This window comes from Eleginops maclovinus, chromosome 10, assembly GCF_036324505.1.
Source record: "Eleginops maclovinus isolate JMC-PN-2008 ecotype Puerto Natales chromosome 10, JC_Emac_rtc_rv5, whole genome shotgun sequence".
Taxonomy (NCBI): domain Eukaryota; kingdom Metazoa; phylum Chordata; class Actinopteri; order Perciformes; family Eleginopidae; genus Eleginops; species Eleginops maclovinus.
In genome coordinates this window covers 4,906,428-4,928,033 of record NC_086358.1, presented here as the reverse complement: position 1 = coordinate 4,928,033, position 21,606 = coordinate 4,906,428, and the positions used below count along the sequence as shown (strand labels likewise).

The following is a 21,606-nucleotide window of genomic DNA, read 5'->3' as shown; positions in this document are numbered from 1 at the left end:
AACCATTGATGTAATATAGATGTTTTTATTTAATATGTTCAGCAAAATGTACGGAAATACAATGCACATAGAAAAATTGAAAAAATAGGTTCTTGTAAAAAGCAAAGGTCCAACATGTGTTGAAGTGCCAACCGATGGATGATCCATGATCCATTTTCTCTTACATTGTCCTGAACATGATATTATTTTCTCATAATTATCGTACTCTTTACAGTCAGAGTTAAAGCACACATTTAGGGGGGAAAAAAACGGCCACATTTGGATAAAACAGCAGCATGTGGATTAGAAGGCACTCGTAAATCAAACGGGAACAGATGATGAAGGTGGAATGATTTGTAACTTGATGCTCGAGATCTAGCTGCTCCGTTGTCCACAGTTTAAATCTGAGGCTGAATTCACTAACTTCCATTTGAAAGTATTTTGAAATATTACAATATGTACATCTCAGAGTAACAGGTAAACACACACTAACCAACGCAGACAATTCCTTAAGACACACACTAATACATCCAGGCTTTCTGAACAGTTAACAGAAGGGTATTTGCATAGGTTTATATACATTTCAACAGTAACCTCTTCCAGATCCTCCTCCCTAAAGACAAAAATAAGTTAATATTTACATGTACTTTGCTCTTTAATAAACGGTGTGCTTCTCCAGAGTACACAGTATCAAGGAATAGAAGTTTTTCCTCTTTGTTCATTAATATTTTTGAAGGCAGGAAAGAATTTAAGGCACCGATATCGTGGTCCACAGTGTGAGAAGTTTGTGCTGGAGTGAGAATCTGTCTCATTCGGCTCCCTTGTCCTCGGAGACCTGCTTAATCTGCCGCGAGTGCACCATGGCCCCGGCCAGTAGCTGCTCCTCCAGGGCCACGTGCAGATCAGAGCCCCCGAGCTCCAGCAGGGGCTCGAGACCCGGCACCCCCCTGGACCCCGCGTTCTCCTTCCCTGCAGCTCCTCTGGTTCCCACTGCCCGGCGCCTCCTCCTCAGATCCATCTCTCCCTGGCCCCTGACCTTCTCGTGGGAGCCCGGAGGGGGAGCTTTGACGGCCCCCTCCTCCTCATCAGTCTGAGGTTTCTCTTTGAGGTCTCGTACTCCTTTCTTCAAAGCTTCTCCTTCTCCCTGTGCAGCCTTTCCGTCTTCCATCTGGGCCTTCCTCTCCCGGGCCTCCTCCGCCCTCTCCATCTTCACTCCCTCCACTATTTCATTGTTGTGCATCTCCCGCTGAAGTCTCTCTGCGGCAGCCTTCTCCTGTTCCAGTTTCTCCTTTGCTGCCCTCTCCTTCTCAAGCTCCTTTTCCAGTTTCTCCTTCGCTGCCCTCTCCAGCTCCTGCTCTCTGGCCAGCTTCTCCCTCCTCTCCCTCTCCAGCCGTTCTTTCTCCACCCTGTCCTGCACCGCTTTCACTATCTTCTCCTCCTCTAACTTTTCTTTGGCCATCTTTTCCTTTATCTCGCGCTCGCGCTCAATTCTGGCCTGGACTTGTTTTTCTATTCTTTCATTTTCTTTGTCTAGGCTTCTTTCTTCTTCTACGACTTGAGCTACCTGAGGTACAGGCTGACGGCCCACAGGTCTTTTCTCTCCCAGCGGCACTCCCCTGGCCCCGAGCTCCTTCTGCTTATGGGTTACTTTTTCAGGAGCAACATGGTCGTCCTCTTTGTAGGCCGCCTGAGCAGCGGCTTTAGGAATCTCCACCTCAGCCATCTGCACTTGTTTCTGGGCTAAGACGTGAGGCTCTCCAGCTCCGGCTCCAGTTCCGGCTCCAGTTCCTGCTCTAGCTCCGGCTCCGGCTACGGCTCCGGCTCCGGCTCCGGCTACGGCTACGGCTCCGGCTCCAGCCGAGTCCTTGTTCTGCTTCACGTTCGATTCCAGGTCGGACTCTTTGAGTTTTGCTGCTTCACCTTCCGCCCCCTCCTGGATGCTTTTCTCCGTCTCACCTTCAGCACCTTTAATTTTAAAACATATTTATTTAGGAAAGCTCATATAAACCACCTCTGATTTGAAGTTTGGATCAACAACATGGAAGCGAAAGCGAACCTCTGTTTATTTAAAGGTCAAATAAAAGTAGAAATGTTTTGTCACCTATACCAATGAAAAATCATTAAAAAATAACTGATACCAATATTAATATCAACACAAATCTTGATTATCATTTGGTCATCATCGTGCTGGATAATGTGCATTTAGCAAGTACACATGCAGCTCCTTCTGTAGCAAAATTGCAAGGAAATAGTCAAAAATGATACTTATTTCAAAACAAATGTGTGTATTGTAATTCAGTTCAAGATTCAAAGGCTTTCATTTACAAGCTACAATGCAGAAATGTCAGATGTAAATTAATTCCAGTTTAATTGAACTGTTTTCTATATTTATTTATAGTTGATAAAGATGTACAGGTGTGGTGGCATCGGTCTGGGCATCATGAACAACCATTGATGTCTTTATACAAAAATAAAGAGTTGTTGCATTCGATTTAAAAATGATTACAAAAAAGAAAACACTAAGAAATATATCAACGAGTCATTTAAAGCAGACTTTTGAAGTCTACAAATATCATTTAAAGGCCATAGTGTCATGTCTGTAGAATATTGTGTGTGCACCCACCGGGCAGTTTCTGGTGGATCTCCTTGTGTTGCTCCTCTATGACATGCAGGAGTTTTTCCTGCTGGTCGAGGAGTCTCTTCTGCTGCTGCTGCTGCTCCTTGATCACCTGCAGCAGCACGGCATGGTCCAGCTGGCCCTCTGTGGGACACACACAAGGAATGAACATCAAAAGGCTCTGGGGGAATTGTTAAGAAGCTTGTTTAGACTGATGGAACATTCTCTATGTGAGAGGGGAAGGGAAATACAATTGCTCTATGGCTTAGTACGGTCTCTCTTAAACACACATCTACAGGTTGAAGCCTTAGAGGTAGACTGGGATGGGCAGCTGTACACACACACTATGTTAGGGAGCAATGTGAGAGGGTGGATTCTACACTGGAAACGTATTATTTTGATGACAACGTAAATCCTTACATGTATTGTATAAATATCTATTCACTTGGCTGGCTGAGGAGAGGAGGATATAAAGGATATAAAGAGGAGAGGCAAGAGGGAGTTCATACCTGCAACCAGCTTTTTTATCACTGTGATAGGAGTCCGGCAGAGAAAGAAAGAATAAAAGGTATAGATTGAGGACAGAGAGAGAGGGCAAAAGTAAACAGAACAAGAAAAATCAACAAAAGACAAAGCCAGGTCAAGAAGTAGGAGAACGAAATGGAATTGAAAACACTGGAGCATTTTAAAGCATGTGTACCAAATAGAAAATATTACGGACGGATCACAGAGAAAAGATTACAAAGGATAAATCATGCAAATTGAAAAAGACAAAGGTAGAGAGGTGGAAATATTCTAAATAGGGTTGCAACCTTCTGGGAATTTTCAAAGATGGAAACTTGCCATGGGAATTAAAGGGAATACACAGGAATTTAAGGGAAACACGGGAAGTCAAGGGACTAAACTGGGAATTTAAGGAAATAAACAGGACATTTAAGGGAATAAATGGGAATTTAAGGGAATAAACTGGGAATTTAAGGGAATAAACGGGACATTTAAGGGAATACACAGGAATTTAAGGGAATAAACAGGACATTTAAGGGAATAAACTGGGAATTTAAGGAAATAAACTGGGAATTTAAGGGAATAAATGGGAATTTAAGGGAATAAACTGGGAATTTAAGGAAATAAACTGGGAATTTAAGGGAATAAACTGGGAATTTAAGGGAATAAACTGGGAATTTAAGGGAATAAACTGGGAATTTAAGGGAATAAACTGGGAATTTAAGGGAATAAACTGGGAATTTAAGGGAAACACGGGAAGTCAAGGGACTAAACTGGGAATTTAAGGGAATAAACTGGACATTTAAGGGAATAAATGGGAATTTAAGGGAATAAACTGGGAATTTAAGGGAATAAACGGGACATTTAAGGGAATAAATGGGAATTTAAGGGAATAAACTGGGAATTTAAGGGAATAAACTGGGAATTTAAGGGAAACACGGGAAGTCAAGGGACTAAACTGGGAATTTAAGGGAATAAACAGGACATTTAAGGGAATAAACTGGGAATTTAAGGGAATAAACTGGGAATTTAAGGGAAACACGGGAAGTCAAGGGACTAAACTGGGAATTTAAGGGAATAAACAGGACATTTAAGGGAATAAATGGGAATTTAAGGGAATAAACGGGACATTTAAGGGAATAAATGGGAATTTAAGGGAATAAACTGGGAATTTAAGGGAATAAACGGGACATTTAAGGGAATAAATGGGAATTTAAGGGAATAAACTGGGAATTTAAGGGAAACACGGGAAGTCAAGGGACTAAACTGGGAATTTAAAGGAATAAACAGGACATTTAAAGGAATAAATGGGAATTTAAGGGAATAAACTGGGAATTTTCCAAATCTTCATAGGGAACTTGAATATAGTTGGGGAAAGTATTTTTTTTGCATTATCTTGACTAAAACAAACAGATGCCATTCAAGTATAACCTTGCCATTCCTCAATCACATGCACATAGCACACTGCTATTGAGACCCCACCCCCTACAGGCACTGTGCATTCCTCCATCACATGCACATATGATTTCTAGAAGACTGGACCACAATTTTGAGCCCAAAGCACAAGACTATTGAAGCCACACATTTGAGCCTGTGGACTGCACAAAGTGAAGAAAGGTTTGGTAATATAATTATTTTATGTTTAAATGGCAAATATCACATACAGATGCATTCATCTAGGAGATAGCTATAGCTGGTAACTTAAATGCTAAATAAGCCATAGCTAGCATCACTTCCTTTACCGTCTATGAAACACTTATAAAGTGTAGCTACCTCACATGAGATGCTGTTTTTATCTCCCTCTTGCAAGATGTTTTGAAGATCATTCCAGTTGTTTAGCTAGCAGTTGTTTATATATCTGTTCATGCCATTGCATCAATTCCCAGTTAGTTCCCATAAATTCCCATAAATTCTGATAAATTCCCATCATTCCCATGGAACGTTTCCAATATGAAATATTTCCAAAATTCCCCAGCTTAACTTCCCATAGAAATTTACCGGAAATGTTCCGCCCCTTTGCAACCCTAATTCTAAATGCAGCGCACACTGATATTGATCGTTACGCCTTTTTTTAGGTGGCTTAAATATGTTTTCCTGTAGACATGCAGATTCTCCTCTGTGATAAACTGAATATAGATAAGTAACTCATATGTAAACTATCCCTTTAATTTAGCAGGATGAAATATAGATTTTTGACCCAGTTTATCAATAAAACAAACACAACAACATTACCAAATGACACAGTGTTGAATTGCTGCTATCAAAGTGACTGCAGACCATAATCACTCTTGGATCTCTGAAAAATGTTACTCTGCTCACCTTCCATCTTCTCGTCCGCTGTGTCTTTACTCTCTGCTCCGAGACCCTTGTCTGCAGGCCGATGCTCTCCTTCAGGAAGTGGAACTGACGGATCAAAACATGTCACAGGTTAGGTTGCATTACCCTGGAGCAGTTTCCCAACCATCTGCCATAAACTGGACTGATTTAAAACAGAATACACTCACGTTTCCCTGCAGCGTCCGGAGCTTTGCCCGCTTTATCCCCCACCTCGCCTGCGTTCCCCACTGGAGGATCTTTCACCGGGTCGAGCTTCTCCACTTCCTTCAGCGGGGGAACCTCTGGCTTTTTGTCTTCCTCGGCAACCGGCTTCTCCAGCACCTCATTGGACCGGACTTCACCTCCGCCCAAATCCACCTCCTCTCTGCCCACAACGTCCTTTACAGGCTTCAGATTCTCTTCGTTGTTGTTGCCTTTTTTGCCCTCCAGCTCCTCAGAGGGCCTTAAACCTTGCTGTTCCTTTTCTTTTGGTCCTTCCGGTTGTTTGTTATCCTCCTCCAGCTCTGCGTTGTTCTTCCTTGTGTCCACCAGCACCGCGTCATGAGGGATGGGGGGCTCATGACGGTGTGCCTCGCCTTCTGGCAACGCGACACCTGGGAAATTGAAGAACAATTATCCTACATAGCTCAAAGTCCAGAGAGGATTTCAGCTTTGTGTCAGTTTCCTTACCGGCGTCGGGGCGGTCTAACTGCACCTCCTCCTTCTTCTTCTCTGGTAGCTCCACCGGTACTTTAATCTGCGGGGCCTCAGGAGGGTCCCTCTCTACGGGTTGTGGCCCCTCTACTGGTGGAAGGTCAGGTTTCGCTATCTCCACTGGCTTCTTGTTTGGAAGATTTTCTACATTAAGACACACAAAACACCATCTATTACATTCCCACTCATGTCATATATTCCCCAGCTTTTTCAGCCAAACTGAGTTCCCTGTTAAAATAAGTATTTGAAAATAGATCCGTACGATCATGTTGCTCTTTTATGAAGGCCAGAAGTTTTCCTTGCTTGTCGGCGACTCTCTTCTGTTGCTCCTGCTGCTCTCTAATAACCTGCAGCAACGCGGCACTGTCCCGTTCACCCTCTACAAGACAGAAATGTTAAAAAAACGTGCTAAAAGAAGCTTAGTGAGACTGAGGTAAGGCCGGATTCCAGGGAGGAAGGGACCTTTACCTTTGACTTTATAAACTATTTGAGTGAGAAAATGCAACATGAGACACACTGCTGCGGCTAAATTAAGAAGCCATAAATTGGACGCCTACATTTTTCCGCTATTGCCTCAACAAAACAACTGAATTCTAGCGCATTACTATGAAACACTGGCCCTGACTTGCACTCTTCAGGGTCCTTACCGCCCCGACATGCACATCACACGTACATGTTCTTGAACAGTTGTATTTATCACACACATTAAATCTTGGCATTAAAATGAATTAACACCTCGGTTTATCTCACATGAACTGCGTACTACTCTCTGAGATGTAACTGATAAAAAAAGTCTCCATTATTACTGAGGAGGGGATCCATAGCTCGACTTGCACTTACACAATAACATGAATATATATATTTAAAGATCCACAGCTATAGATATCTGTAAAACACCTTTAATTTGAACTCATACTGTCACTTTCCTCTTTAATTCTACGACTATAATTATTGTAATACTTGTGTGAATTCATATCTGTCCTATCCAGTGTTTACCCTTATTAACGTTACTGCTGAGACACCTGACCTTACGGGGATCAATAAAGGTTTATCTTATCCACTAGAGGGCAGCAAATACTGGAAATGGCACAGCTGACCTGATTGGTGAGTGTAATAAATTAGAAAGAGAGATAAGAAAAGAGAGGAAGATGAGGTAAACGGGAGATGAAAGTTTGGACTGCACTAGTTTTACATGGAGTGAAAAATGTGTCTGCTCCAAGGCGTCAGTGAGCATGTTAGAAAAATATGCCGCTGGAGAAACTAGGGAGAGAAAACTCCCCTCTACCCTCCCCAAACCCGTATCACCCTCTTCCCTTTATACAGCCAGAGCTTGCAGGCATTGCTGCCACAGGAGATATGGCAGAGGAGGGGGGGGGGGGGGGGGGGAATGAACAGAGGGAGAGTGTGTGGAGAGAGAAATTACTGGAGTTTGAAGGGCATCACTCTCGCTCCATCAATGTCGAGCACTCGGCGCTGCGCTCTGATATTATCAAGAGGTTATCTCCTCACCCGGCCTGTCTGTCTCCCAGCCTCCCTCTCTTCTCCTCACACGCATGAAAAAAACCCTCTCTCTCTTTCTATGGCTTTTGTTTTTAGTCCCTTTGCCACTGGCTCATATTCTCTTTTAGAGGCACGACTTCGAAAATAAAACAGGAAATAAATATGTGTCCGGTGCCGCTGGAGCCTTCTGCATGAAGTAATTACATGCCGTGTGATCTGAGGCGCGGCAGACAACCCCGACTCCGGCCTCGTTGAGACAAATGTCTCCATGGCTCATTAGTGAACCGCTTTCTTCTAGTCCATCAGCTAGGTAAGTGATCGCCAGTCATTAGCCCGTGTCGTGATCTTTACCGTGCTGCTCAGTGAGGTCTGGTAGAGGCAGGTGGATTTTCCCAGGTGCTGGAGGTGGGGGTTGGATCTTTGTGACCGGGCTTCTGGCCGATATTGAGAGGGTGGTGAAGGTGCTGACCAGCAGGATGCCCAGACCCACACAGAGCACCAGCTACAGGACACAGAGGAAGAGGAGGACAGCAGGTTAGTGGACAGATTCTGACTGAGGAAAGGATTCTGTAAAAGGCGTCTGTCTCACCTGAGAGATGAAGCCATTCTTCTGGATCTTTCTGTAGATGAGAGCGGGGCATATGAAGCAGATCAGGCTGCCCATAGTGGCTCCAGTCAGACCCAGAATGGTTTCCACTGAAGAGAGAAAAGGGGAAAGAGAAACACAGAGATCATGTTGTGCTCTTGTAGAGTAACTCCCAACCAGGACATGTACCTTAATGCCATTAACCGCCTATTTAAGACGAAATTCCTCCCCCCTTTTTGCCATCTTGATCTTGATCTAAACAACACCTAGACACAACAATGGACTGATATGTTCCATTCCTCCCAAGGTTCTGTGATATTGGTATAATAACAGGCTGGAAGAGCCACTTTCAGCTAGCTAATGATCTGTGGTTTCAACAGCTACAGTGTAATCATAGAGATCACCTCTAGGGCACAGACGATCAAAGTATGTTTGTCTATGTTAAAAGTCAAATCACATAATCGAAACAGTTCAAATAATATAACAAAAGATCCAGCTTCTATCCCTTGAGGTGTTAGAAGCAACACTCTCTCCACTCTTTATGATTCACTCCATTCACACCTGATTCTATGCCATTCACAACCAGCACCCGCCCATCCATGCCACCCCTTTTCCTGGCAGCAGAGAGCCCTGGCCCCCCCCTTCCCAAGTCTCTATGGACCGGGGCCGAGCCATCGTTCATCCGGAAGACGGACACCATATTGTCTCCCTCAGATTTAGTGTCTGTTCTCCCCAGGGTCCTTACCTCCCTTCTCCTCAGTCTATTAGTCTGATTAGATACACAAAGAGCCAGCCAAACCCACTGTGTGTGTGTGTGTGTGTGTGTGTGTGTGTGTGTGTGTGTGTGTGTGTGTGTGTGTGTGTGTGTGTGTGTGTGTGTGTGTGTGTTAACCCAATCAAAAGTTTAACAAACAGCCACCACATAAAAGGGATGAATAAAACATAAACTAATTTTAACCTTTACATCGCCACCATTTTGGAGCCGTTTGTGAGCGGGCCGGAAAAGACTCAAAGAAGCTGACGTCGGGCCAATATTGGTGTGTGTGTGTGTGTGTGTGTGTTTGTCTGGGAGAATAATAGCCCTATCTTCCCGTCTGCATGTCTAAAAGGAGATAAAAGTTAGGGGCCCTGATTTAAGGACTGTGTTAGAGTGTGACAGTCACTGACTCGTAAAGTCGCATTCACACACACGTCGTAAAGCTCCCCGGCTACTCCGCCCCTTAAAGACCTCCAGTCAGCAAGCCACACACACACACACACACACACACACATACACACACACACACACACACACACACACACACACAATGTACCGTTGGGGATGAGGATGCCTCCCAGCATGGTGCCGAACACGATGCAGAGGGTGATCATCTTGAAGCGCAGAGGAGGCATGTACCCGCCGGCAAACGTCCCGTCTTTCTGCTGTGAGACGGAGAGGAGAGGAGCACGTATGTAAAGACAAAACGTATAAAATAAGTCTCATAGGTCCATTATTTAGATTTTTCTAAGGGTTGGATTCGATTTTTGTTCCTACAGTAGCTTGTCCTCCTCGGCATTTGTAACTACAGCGATCCTTGTGCTTCATTTGTTTTCGTTTCACATCATCATGGGACCGAGATTCCACGGTACTGGTATGGTTTACACCCAAAACACAAGCGGGAAGTCAGAAGTGGGTTCAGGTCTGGGCTCTCTGGGTGCCCTTCACGCCATATATATCATTATTAGTATTAGTTTCAGCTCACCTGCTGCTCAAACAGCATGGTGTTGATGGCCTGGCGGCAGGGCAGGATCATCATGGGGAATCCGACGGCCACAGACATCATGAAGCCAACGCGGATCATCTCCGTCACCAGGTTGGACGGGAAGTTCATCAGCACGTTGCCGGCGATGTTGTCGGTGAAACTGACGTAGCCGAAGAAACCCACCTGGTTCAGAGAGAGACGGAAGGAATCAAACACAGGGGACATAAATATGCATTAGTGGGTTCGGGTTCAATTGTACAACAGATACAAAAGGCATCAGTGACACCAGTAGCTTGTGTCAGTGGCAGTAGGTTGTTGAAGTGCGTTCCCACTCACAGTGATGTAGAAGATGGTGACCACGTTGAGGGCCAAAGTGAAGATGGTGCTCATGCGTTTGACGGACGGCTCGTCCAGGCTGTCGTAGGTGGGCAGCACCTGCCTGTGAGAGACAAGCAGCCCAACAAATACACTGCGCATGCTGCCAAACACACACTGCTGCAGCTCTCGTGCATTCATGTGCCGTCTGGATGATCAGATATACGACTGTGAGCTGTGGGACGCACCGCTCCTTAATCTAGCAGAGAAGTAGTCCCACGGTTGTAAGACGCATCAGTCATTTCTAAAAGCTGACAACAAGCAGCGTTATGAAAGTCTACTTCCTCTAAATTTGAAAGAAGGATCTGCTCTGTAGATGTCTTTAGTGAGTAGCCATATGGAGGCCCGTTTGCTCCACTCGATCACCAAATGATGCACGTCGCTACTAAGCGATTCTTGGGGGTTTTGTCTACTAAGCTGTAGTCAAGATTTTCTAGTTTTACTGATCGCCTATTTGTAAAACGTGATCAAAAATGACATATTTACAAGTTAAACAACAACAACTAAAAGCTGTGAAGCTTGCTTAATAATCTTACTTTGATTTAATAAAATATAACTTATTCCCGACGTAATTTAGACCCATGATATCCCGGACATAAAGCACATGAATCACACGAACATCTGACAAGCACATGAATGCAACAACATTTCAACAGGTGGGATATTTTGGAAAACTATTATATTGCAATTACATGTTTAATTGCAGTCGATGGACATGTTACCATGGCAGTGGGGGTGAAGAATGTAGGAAGTGTGTGCATGACTGTGTGTGTGACAGAGATTGGGTGACAGTAGTTAAGGCTGGCTTCGGTTTCAGAGAGTCTGTAAACACAGGTTCTGCCTTTTTCTGTTTGTTGTAATAACAGAGGGTGGGGCGTGGATGGGGACTGTCAACATTCATTTTACAGGATTTATTTAGGAAAGCGAGATCCTGGAAGGTTTGAGAGCTTCATATCCTCTCTTTCTACCTTTCCCTTACACAGTATATCAAATAAAAGAAAAGACATAGAGTAAAATAAGAGAGAGAGATGCAGTATCTTTCACTGCCTCTTGTCCTCTCATTCACAGTCGGCTTTTATGAGCAAACACTGTCCCACGCTGCTTTTATCTCAACGCTTGTTCGATCCGGAAACCAGTTAATATGACGGTCTTCAAAGCGAACGTGGGACAATGTGCTAGGAGGGCTCGAGTGTGTGCCGTAGCTAATATCATTGAGTCGGAGTTGAAAGCTGACAGTAGCATCACGGAGGGACATTTCCACCGCACATGTTTTTCTTATGTCCCTCTATTATGAGCTAACTGCTCCGCCAAAAACACAACGGGGCCAGCTCCCGCCCCGTCATAATGGTGATGTTAAGTAATGTTTTAACTGAAAGTAAACACATTTCATGAACGTAATAAAAACCCAATGTGCTGAGAGCTGTTTAATCAGCCTGTGAATACATCAGTGTGTCTGTAGGATGGCGGCGGTCCAATGTGTTGATTAGTGGTTTGGCTTTAGCTGCCTGCCGCCTGAAACGGAGCGCTCGCCTCGCTCAGGCCAAAAAATCCCCCTGCCAAATATCACTCAGCGCTGCTAGAGGGAACACAAAGCGCACATGCGTAAACACACACACTTCCTCCTCTAACATGTGCACACCTCAAATGTTATGTTGGCGTTGTGCGATGATAAGAGTCTATGGTCCCCCTCTCCTGACACACACACACACACACACACACACACACACACACACACACACACACACACACACACACACACACACACACACACACACACACACACACACACACACACACACACACACACACACACACACACACACACACACACACACACACACACACACACACACACACACACACACACACACACACACACACACACACACACACACACACACACACACACACGACCTGGCCGAAACACTCCCTGCATCCTTCCCCAGCACTGCATTCAAATCCCAGATAAGACTTCAGCCTCATCTCACCCCAAACCCAGAGCAAGCACTAAAGCGCAGGGGACAGCAGAGAGCATGCAGATGATGAAAATGGATAAATGAATGTTAATGGTGACTCAGCGATGCTCTGATTAAACTGAAAGTAGTGACAAGTTGTGGTGAACTCTGCATTCACTGCAGGGAAAGTTAAAGGGGCCCCATTCAGCTCATTTTCATATTTGTATTTAGTGTCTCTCCTGGGACATGTCTCCATGCTTTAATGTTCAAAAAGCTCTTTATTTTTCTCATACTGCCTGTGCTGAAGCACCTCTGTTCACCCTCTGTCTGAAACCAGAGCCCAGTCTGCTCTGATTGGTCAGCTGGCCAGCTCTGTTGTGATTGGTCAAACGCTTCGAGTGTCCCGCCCGTTAGCCTACCATGTACAATGTGTTGGAGCGCTATCCAATAGAAGTGCTATGTTGATTAATACATGATTAAAACGTTAGTATTTTATTTTCCCCCTAACATTGACTAAATGTAATACAATTTCACTTTGTTTCTTGCAGCAAATTCTATTTTTTGTGATTAAAGTCACTTTACAACTGAATGCCAGTCTTCCAACATCGATTGACTTTCTGTAACTGCCACATTGGTTTTTTCCTTGGCAGTTCAGAAATAACTATATCAGTTTGGCAGGTTAACTCTCCAGAGGGCAGACAGTGGAGCAGATACAGATGATCTGTGAAAAACACACAAGCAGCCTCCCTTTGCTCCTAAAAATCCCTCCCTCAATTTCCACGACCCAAACTCACCCAAAACCCTACACTCTGGCTTGAGGGAATGATGAAGGTGCACATGCACAAATTGTGATGATTGCTAAATTTCTACATGCAGCAGTTACAGATTTAATTCACTGCTTAAGGTCAGGAACTATACAGTGGAAAAAAGGCCCAGGATCTAGGTAATATTTGGATTACAGTCAGATTTTCCCGTATTCTGAAGCCTCAAATCTCGTCTGTGATTAGTTTTTATTACGTGGTCCTGTACGGGTGGGGGTGGGTACGGGGTTGGGGGGTGGGGAGTACTTACGACTGACAGGCGAAGGCCATCCCACAGATGGGGAGGCAGCGAAACACCCCCTCCCAGCGCACCACATTGACCTGCACTAGCCACCAGCCGCTGAGCACCCCGTGTTTGAACGAGGACAGCACCATCTGAGGGGGAAGGAGGGGGGGAGGGGAAGGGGGTTACGGCCCGAAACCAAATGAAGACAGGTTGGGGAAGAGGAGGAGGAGGAGGAGGGGGGGCCCGCACCCATGCTGACGCCTCACAGACAGATAATGAAAGTAATCAATGAGTAGAGAGAAAACAGAAAGACATGACAAGAGACCCCATACTGAACAAAAAACCTGTCATGGCTGAGGAAAACTGAAGGTAATGAATAAAAGGAGAAATCATATATTTGATCAAAATCAAAAGGGGGATCCAGACAAAAATGGGCCCACAGGTTTTCGATCAGCATGCGTTTCTTACGTCTTGCTCCGTTAATTACCTGATAAAGTCCAAAAAAAGGACAGCAGAACACCCCACAACCCTCCACCCTCCCACACCCAGGCTGCTCATCCTGGGCGTGGGGCTTAAAAACAACACACTCCTCTGCCTTATTACTACTGCCACCAGAAGACAGACACAGACACAGAACCAGACACACACACACACACACACACACACCCACCCACACACACACACACACCTCAAATTGCTCAGACCAAACCCGAATTTAAAAAAAAGGTGAAAAATGGGAATGAGAGGATTTGGCGGAAGGTTCAGGTAGGTGGGAGGAAGCGTTTAAGGAGCGTAAAAGATGCGGTGGCAACATCTGGCTTCCTTCATTCTCCGACCCCCCCCTGACTGCTCTTACGGTGATGGTTGGGTTTCCGTGGTTTACTTACGGGTGACAGCAGAAGGTTGTGGCGATAATGGGCAGGCACTGAATGACGCCCTTGAAGCGCCACAGGTGAACCTGTTCCACCCAGGAGCCTGAGATTATGCCGTAGCGCAGAGACGACAACACTATCTACAGCGGGAAGCAGCAGAAAACAGCGGTGGGAGAGGGGGGGGGGGGGGGGAGCAAACAAAGGGTGCAGAGGAGGAGAGGAAGTAGTGGAGGAGAGTAAAAGGGGTGCAAATGAGCAGGAGAGGAGAAACCAAGAGTAGGATGAAATGAGGGAAGGAAAGGAGATACATCACTGTTAGAGGGTTAGGGGTCTGGACTGGGCCGGGCCTGGATCTGAAGCCAGACACACACCAAACCACCGTTCCAGGTTATCACCATGCTACGGAGCTACTCATCACACAGAGAGACTGTGGACAGAAGTGAGATCTGTAGAGGCAGCAATACGGCTCGCTAAAACAGACGCACACACACACACACACACACACACAAACTCTGTGTGTGTATTTAAAGAGAAAACGGGCTGAATCACAGGAGGCAGAAAACCCCTGCTGGAACGACGCTGGAGACACACTCCTTTGGTACGTTTCAGCGCTCGAACACATGAAGGAAGAATCCATCAGGGCTGCGAGAGTGTGTTTAGTGAATTGGACGTCCTACTTGAATAAAGTCATACCAGCTGCTACTTTAGTGGCTTATGAGTGTATAGTGTACCAATATTGTTTTATTTTTTTACTCTATTCATATATCCCAATTATTATTATTTAGATGTGTATATTATATTATTTTTTATTAACAGTACTCACTTTGATTGGATGTCATATCAGTCGAGTACTTCAGTATTTCATTATTTATTTTAGCAGTGTTGTCATGTCCTATTTTGTTGTCTTTTGTGTTGGAGTTTGCTGGGTTTAAGGGTTAAAACAAATCTATATCTTCAGGTTTTAGTGAACAAAAACAACTATTTCAAGACATCACTTACCTAGGTATTTTCTGACATTTTATACACTAACTTTATTCCGTTGAATTCAAGAGGTTAAATGAAAAGTCACGTTGGCAATGTGGACATTTCAAAGGTTATCCCAAAACACCTTGCAAGATAATGCATCTTTTCAATCATCGCGGTTTTGTAAAGGAGTTTTGTAATAAACAGTCCCTTGCTTGGACAGTAAGATGAAACTCAAACATCATCACAGGATTGAGAGTAAGCTACATGGCTAGAAAATGTAACTAATGCGAGTCCTCAACCTTCTCCTAGTTCTACCACAATCCTGCAGTAGCTTTATCCAAACAATCACTAAGGTAAGCCTCAGAAATATTTCAGCTGCTGCTATAGGGGCTTTCTGCTCAATGCTGAGGCAGAGAGAGGGATGTACAAACAGGAATGTTGTGTTGAATTAGGATAAGAGACTTAACGTCTTATAGTCACATGTTTAAGAGACGGCAACAAATGAGCAAGTATAGAAAGATAATTCCCTTGAAATGCAAGGGTTTGTGACTAAGTGGGGTTGACTGTGTGACCTCCATTGACTTTACACTAACAGAGCTTTTAATGTCTCTGGTGGCCGTTTTCCAAGGCGTGTCTCCGTCCCAGGGGACAGCCTCTGAATCAGCAGAGCAGCAATTGTTTTCTGCCTGATGAGATTCAGTGTGAATTTGCTCTTTAAAAAAAAGAGGAGCAAGAAAACAATGGTGTCGATAAAGGAGAAGTTCTATACAATCGAGCAGAAAAGGAGCAATTACCACATAGAAAATATTATTATCCAAACAATATCCTGGGATTAAATAGGTTAAAACAGACAGAAAAGTCAATGAACTGTGTTGCAATTACAGTTTGTTAAGGCATTTATATTCCTTATGTCTGTGAGGAAGTATAAATATCAATAAGTACTTCAGGAAACTGTCCTACATTTCTATAGATTAAATACAAATAAATAGATCCTTTAAATGCAGGTTTTTAGCTTCAGTAGGAACCACTTCAATACTCTCTTTCTCTCTGTCCAGCACATTTCAGGTCATTGCACTTTATGATTAACTTTATATGACTTAATAAAAGCATTTTATCTTTTACGAGGGCTCCTCTCTTTAGTTGTCTAGCTTTAAACCAAAGTCTATCTCCACTGCAGCGTGTTCAGATACCTCGCTGTGTGTGTGTGTTGTCGGGCTCACCGTGAACATGAATAGGGTGTAGAACATGAGAGCCATGGCGGAGAAGGACTGGATTGAGGACATCATGTTCCTCTGCAGACTCAGCGGGAGGACGATGAACAGAGACACGGCGAACAGCAGCAGGATGCGGAAACTGCCCGTCACCTTGAGAGGATAGAGTCAAGGGACAGTGTTCATACTTTCTAAAGCAAACTCAGGAACCATCTTTTTAATAATCTGAGTCTCATTGCTCATGCTCATTGTTTCCCAAACAAATGCATTTTTACATAACCTAAATGTTTAAAACACGTGGATAGTCTCACGCTTGGAAGAGGAGTGCATGTGTGGCCCCATAAACAGTCCCCACTTATTTCAACACAGAAGAAAGCAGTGGATATGTCTAAAGATTAGGAGATAAACTAAGCAAATAAAGGTCTCAAACCTGTAAACCCAACAGCTGAGCGAAGAAATTCGAGCCCAGATCAGCTATCACCACGTAGAAGGCGATACAGGTGCCCAACATCAAACCGATCATACTGCAGGGGGAGAGAGAAATTATTATCAGCTATGGTTTGGGGAATAATCCACTGTATTTGATAATTATCTGTAGAAAATCAAGCCGTGATAAACCCTTTTAATAGAGCATAATGAGTCCTGAATAAATAATAACACTTGCCTCAGCTCCACCACAGTTTTTCCTGGTTTCCCGTAAGCATGGAAGGCTGCGGAGAAGGGAGTGACGTCAGTGTGAACAACATTTGGATAAAAAGATGGCAGTGTGGGGAAATTATCATAGGCAGGAGGTTTTCTGTAATCAAGTTTAACTGTCTATTGCTGACACTGCCTGCCGGTTCATTCACAAAGGCTTCTGCTACAGCAATGTTTAACATGTACACGTTTAAACTCACCCAGTCCTGCGTAGGTCCGTCTCTTGGTGTTGCTTGCTGTGTTGACCAGAAACATGCAGGACTTGTGGGTCATCCACGAACAGAAGAACAACAGGAGGGTTCCCAGAACAATCCCACACTGTAAGAGAGGAAGGAGGGAGACTTAGTCACACAGCAGACACACAATGATTATCCTAAAATCTGGTAATTGGACTTAAATGATAAATAATATCCTCATATCGAATAAGCATCTTGTTTTTAAAATGACCATGATTACATTTGTATACCTGGCTGGGATTCAAACTGGCAACCTACTTCTAAATGTCCTTCATTTAGTACCAGGAGGACTAAATGAAGTCAGGAGGAAACACATTTGTCAGCTGTAAATTAAATAAACTAAAAAGGTCTATGGATCCTTTTAAAACTTTGCACACACTTCAATTTATAAAAAGAATGGATAGCTTGTTCATGTGCAGGATATCCTCAAAATAATTTATGAAAAAGGCGCCGCTTTTATCCTCTTATGTGTTTGTTTAAAAATCTATAGCAGAAACACAACAATTTAACCCGTGTGAAAAAGAAATGAAAAGATCATTCTTCATTAACAGAGAGGTCAATTGCATTTATCCATGTTATTTTAAGAAAGATCTAGCCTTTAAAAGAACTGTGAAACGCTAACCCTTATCTTTTGTGTTCCTTCTGTGCACAAACACTCCACAAATATTGTATTTGCATAGTACTTTTGTCCACTTTGCTCACAACAAACACACAGAGTGGTTGGGAGGCACGAATGGACTGAAACACTTCACAGAAAATAGTTTCCATGAGTACTGTGATCCTTCATTAATTCCTTTTGTGATGACAATGTTACTTTATGAATACCTCTCTATTTCCACCATGTTTTCTGTAGAGAGATTGGAGGTTAACGCGTTACTCTAAAGTATTTTACCAAAGGGTACTTCAGCAGAGCTTTTAAAAACCCAGGAGCTTTTTTATGCCGAAACCCTTTAAGATAATGTGTTCGAATGATTGAATGGTGAGTGTGAATATAGTCTTGATGAAGTCCCAGGACAGATGGAGATGCTGTTAATGTTCAACCAAGCATCAACTGATCTTATGAGAAAGTTGCCAGGCGATAAAAATAGCACAGTCCTTCATTAAGTAAATATCCCTGCACACTCATATCCTCGTACAATAATGACACATAACACACCAACATGAGGCCATCAAGCTAAAGTTTGCAATGTTCTAACAACTTCAGAGAGATGTTGATTCACCGCTCTGTGGTATTTTGGGTAGTTTTTAGTTCCCGTTTCTGTTGAATTGTGTTGTATCAGCTATAGTAGCACGATATACTGTTTTCAGCTTTCAAAATATAGATGTTTAAGACTGAATATCTTTGGATGCTGGACTGACATAACAAGACATTAAAAGACGTAGCCTTGGACTTTGAACTTTATAGACACCATGTTTAATCCAGAGATTACATTCCGAGGATTAATCAGTCATGAAAACTGTTGTTAAATGCAGTCCTTTTTTTAAATTGCTAAAAGAAAACAACATTAGTCCATCTCCTAAGAGAAAAGTTAAAAGAAGGGGTCTTGCTGCACAATAACTAGTAACTAAATATGTCAAATAAATGTAGTGGAGTTAAAGTACAACATTTGCCAACAAAATGTAGAGAAGTAAAAGTATAAAGTAGCATAATGTGTAAACGTAAATGAAAGTAAAGTACAAGTACCTCAAAATTGTACTTAAGTGCAGTACTTGAGTAAATGTACTTAGTTCCATTACACCACAGCTTTTAGTTTGGAATTAAATGTCATTACTTCTTCCACCTCTGCGTTTATAAAGTTAAAGTTAACAGCTAAAAGAAGGGGTCCTGCTGGGCGGAGGGTTTTTTGCCGAAGCACCTGTAAACCTCCGCAGGTGAACCCACCTGTTTGAAGCAGAAGGGCATGGTGAGCACACTGACACCCACGATGCTGTTCACCACGTTCATGATGAGACCCCAGTTAGACGCCGTCATGTTGACCCGTTTACTGACTGCTCCTCCCTGGGTGAGTAAATCTCAGAAGACACGGAGACAGTGGCTCATTGAACGCAAAGCTGGGAGGCTGAAATCCGGGTGTGTGTTTTTCCAATGACGTGGCGCTCTAGGCGAAAACACACACACACACACAACACGAGTTAAACATTTGGCGCACTTTCAAATCTAATCCTTTTTTTAAGACAAGCGAACAATAGTACAAAACGCCCGCTAGTAACCGTTAGTGAAGTCATTGTTTCATTAGTTAGTTAACTTTTAGATAGACAGCTAATTCTCGGTAACCATTAGTAACGTCACAGTTTCATGAGCGAATTCGCTTCAACTTTAGCTAGAAAGCTAACAGTCGGTAACCATTAGTCAAGTCATAGTTTCATTAGTAAGTAAGTTCGCTTTTAGCTAGAAAGCTAACGGTTGGTAACCATTAGTAACGTCATAGTTTTGAGTAAATTGGCTAAACTCACCTTTAAAGTGAATTCCCCTTTACGCCATAATCGGTGTTTTCCTGACATTAAAACCACCACAAATGGTTTATCTTTAGAATCCTTTTGTGTAAATATAAGCAACACGTTATTTGAAACTCGGTAAAAAAAAAAGAAAATAATGACAAATCCAGCCTGGCTGTATTTTTTTCCGAACGCGTATCCAGGAAGTAGAGATTATAGTCGAGGAAGTGAGAAAGACGAAACCAACAGCTGGTTTCATTACTGTGGAAATACTCTAGCGCCTGCTAGTGGTGACACTGCGGTACTGAAAGCAGTGCTTTTAGAAATGAGACGTACTGTAAGTAAACTGCAAATTAAATATATCTATGAAAAAATCCTGAACAAAATAAATAGGCAATAAGTTACAAATAATATATATATATATATATATATATATATATATATATATATATATATATAACTGAGTCATTATAGTAGAAAATAGTTTTTATTTAAAAAGGAATTATGTCAAAGGCCTATTTTTATTATTGCCTTTGGAAATACTTGTGGGGTTATGAAATAGGTGTGTGATGCAATATATATATACATGTATGTCAAGATCAATATATGAATTAATTAATTAAGTGGATTTAATTAATAAAAAGGACCTCCTTTTTAAAAGGATTATTGTCCGGGTACTTTTATTTCATAATTCAACTGTTTTTTTTATCTCAATTGATGGTTATTTCCCATGTTTGAACAGATTCTTGGTTTTATCATTTTCCAAGAACTCTCTGTTGTCCTATATTATACCTGTGCTTTACTCAATTTCTACTCCACTACGTTTTGGAGGAAATTTGTGTTGTATCCGGATTGTTAAATATATTTACATTGCCTTTTACCCGTATCAATCAATGTAAATATATTTAACAATCCGGATACAAAATGTATATATGTTCACTGAAGTCCACGCTGTCCTGTTTTTCACTCTTATTCTGTTGCTGCTTAAACCACTGAATTTCCCCACGGGGATTAATAAAGGTACATCTTATCTTATCTTAAATTAGTGTTCTTATTACTACACTACATTCATCTGACAGCTGTTAGGCTTAAAGTACTTACACATTTCACATTAAATAAACATATGATTAACTTATGAAATGCTGTGAATTAGTAAAACCTGTGGCTGTCAAGATTTTGCCTTTTGACCTCTTACAATAACAGTGTCTACTTGGAGCCCTTTGTCATGTTTCAGATGTGTTTGAGTCGCTGTCACTCCTACCAAAGAGTGATTTCTCCTCTAAAATGTTCAGATGGTTTCCCTTCAATTCAACCACTCAAGGCCTAAAGTGGTCTAACCGAGATAAGGGAAAATCAAGTAAATACACATTTCTAACATTTACTGTTTCTCTTCCTTCGTACCTAATCTCACAACCCCCAAAATGCATCTGTTGCTCCTTTGCATCAGTTACAATCATTTTATATATTTCAGTCCCGCGATCATTTCTCTGCAGTCCTTTTTATTTGTGTGAAATTTGTGAATATGATTGTGAATAAAGGACTTTTGCATGTCATTTAAAAGTATTTAATCAAAGTTGTGTTGCTATTTTTACTCAACTAAAGTGCCCGACCAGCTCTTCCACCCCTGACGAGCTCTGTAATCTAAACAATACCAGCAGACATGCATGAATCCTGTTTTTCCAGATGCCACAGAGATCCCCGACAGGAAAGGGAAACGGGGGGGGGGGGACAGAAAAAAGACCAAAACAGAATAGGCAAATCGTGAATGACGTCAGAGAAAATACTCAGGCCGAGCACCTGAAATGTTGAAGCCGGGTTTATTTCAGTCAAAAGCAAATCCCTCTGTGCCCTTTC

General features: G+C 42.8%; 1 protein-coding gene across 5 annotated transcripts; it reads right to left on the bottom strand.

Annotated features, from left to right (window-relative positions):
• Window positions 1–5: 5 nt before the first annotated feature.
• slc38a10 (solute carrier family 38 member 10) lies at window positions 6–19,960 on the bottom strand. Of its 5 annotated transcripts, none has more exons than XM_063894070.1 (18): window positions 19,771–19,960; window positions 19,199–19,415; window positions 17,281–17,398; window positions 17,049–17,094; window positions 16,815–16,908; window positions 16,394–16,537; window positions 14,223–14,347; window positions 10,295–10,397; window positions 9,959–10,141; window positions 9,530–9,638; window positions 8,220–8,326; window positions 7,982–8,132; window positions 6,107–6,274; window positions 5,605–6,030; window positions 5,420–5,503; window positions 3,106–3,126; window positions 2,603–2,740; window positions 6–1,944 (listed from the first exon to the last, which is right to left on the bottom strand). In XM_063894070.1, the coding sequence occupies exons 2-18, from the start codon at window positions 19,286–19,288 to the stop codon at window positions 788–790; spliced, it is 3,264 nt and encodes a 1,087-aa protein (XP_063750140.1). In that variant the 5' UTR covers window positions 19,289–19,415; window positions 19,771–19,960; the 3' UTR covers window positions 6–787. The 5 variants fall into 5 exon arrangements, with proteins under 5 accessions (XP_063750140.1, XP_063750142.1, XP_063750141.1 ...); XM_063894072.1 differs by having other exon boundaries at window positions 5,605–6,015; XM_063894071.1 differs by lacking the exon at window positions 14,223–14,347 and adding an exon at window positions 13,360–13,484.
• Between the last annotated feature and the right edge of the window lie 1,646 nt (window positions 19,961–21,606).

What these genes read in the sequence shown, in the direction of transcription:
- slc38a10 (XM_063894070.1), bottom strand. Translation starts at nt 19,288, where the DNA reads ATGACGGCGTCTAACTGGGGTCTCATCATGAACGTGGTGAACAGCATC. An exon ending in AGGCATCCTCATCCCCAACG is followed by an intron (nt 8,327 to 9,529) that starts GTACATTGTGTG and finishes TTCTCTCTTCAG; the next exon opens with TGGAAACCATTCTGGGTCTG. An exon ending in TCCGGACGCTGCAGGGAAAC is followed by an intron (nt 5,504 to 5,604) that starts GTGAGTGTATTC and finishes TTGATCCGTCAG; the next exon opens with TTCCACTTCCTGAAGGAGAG.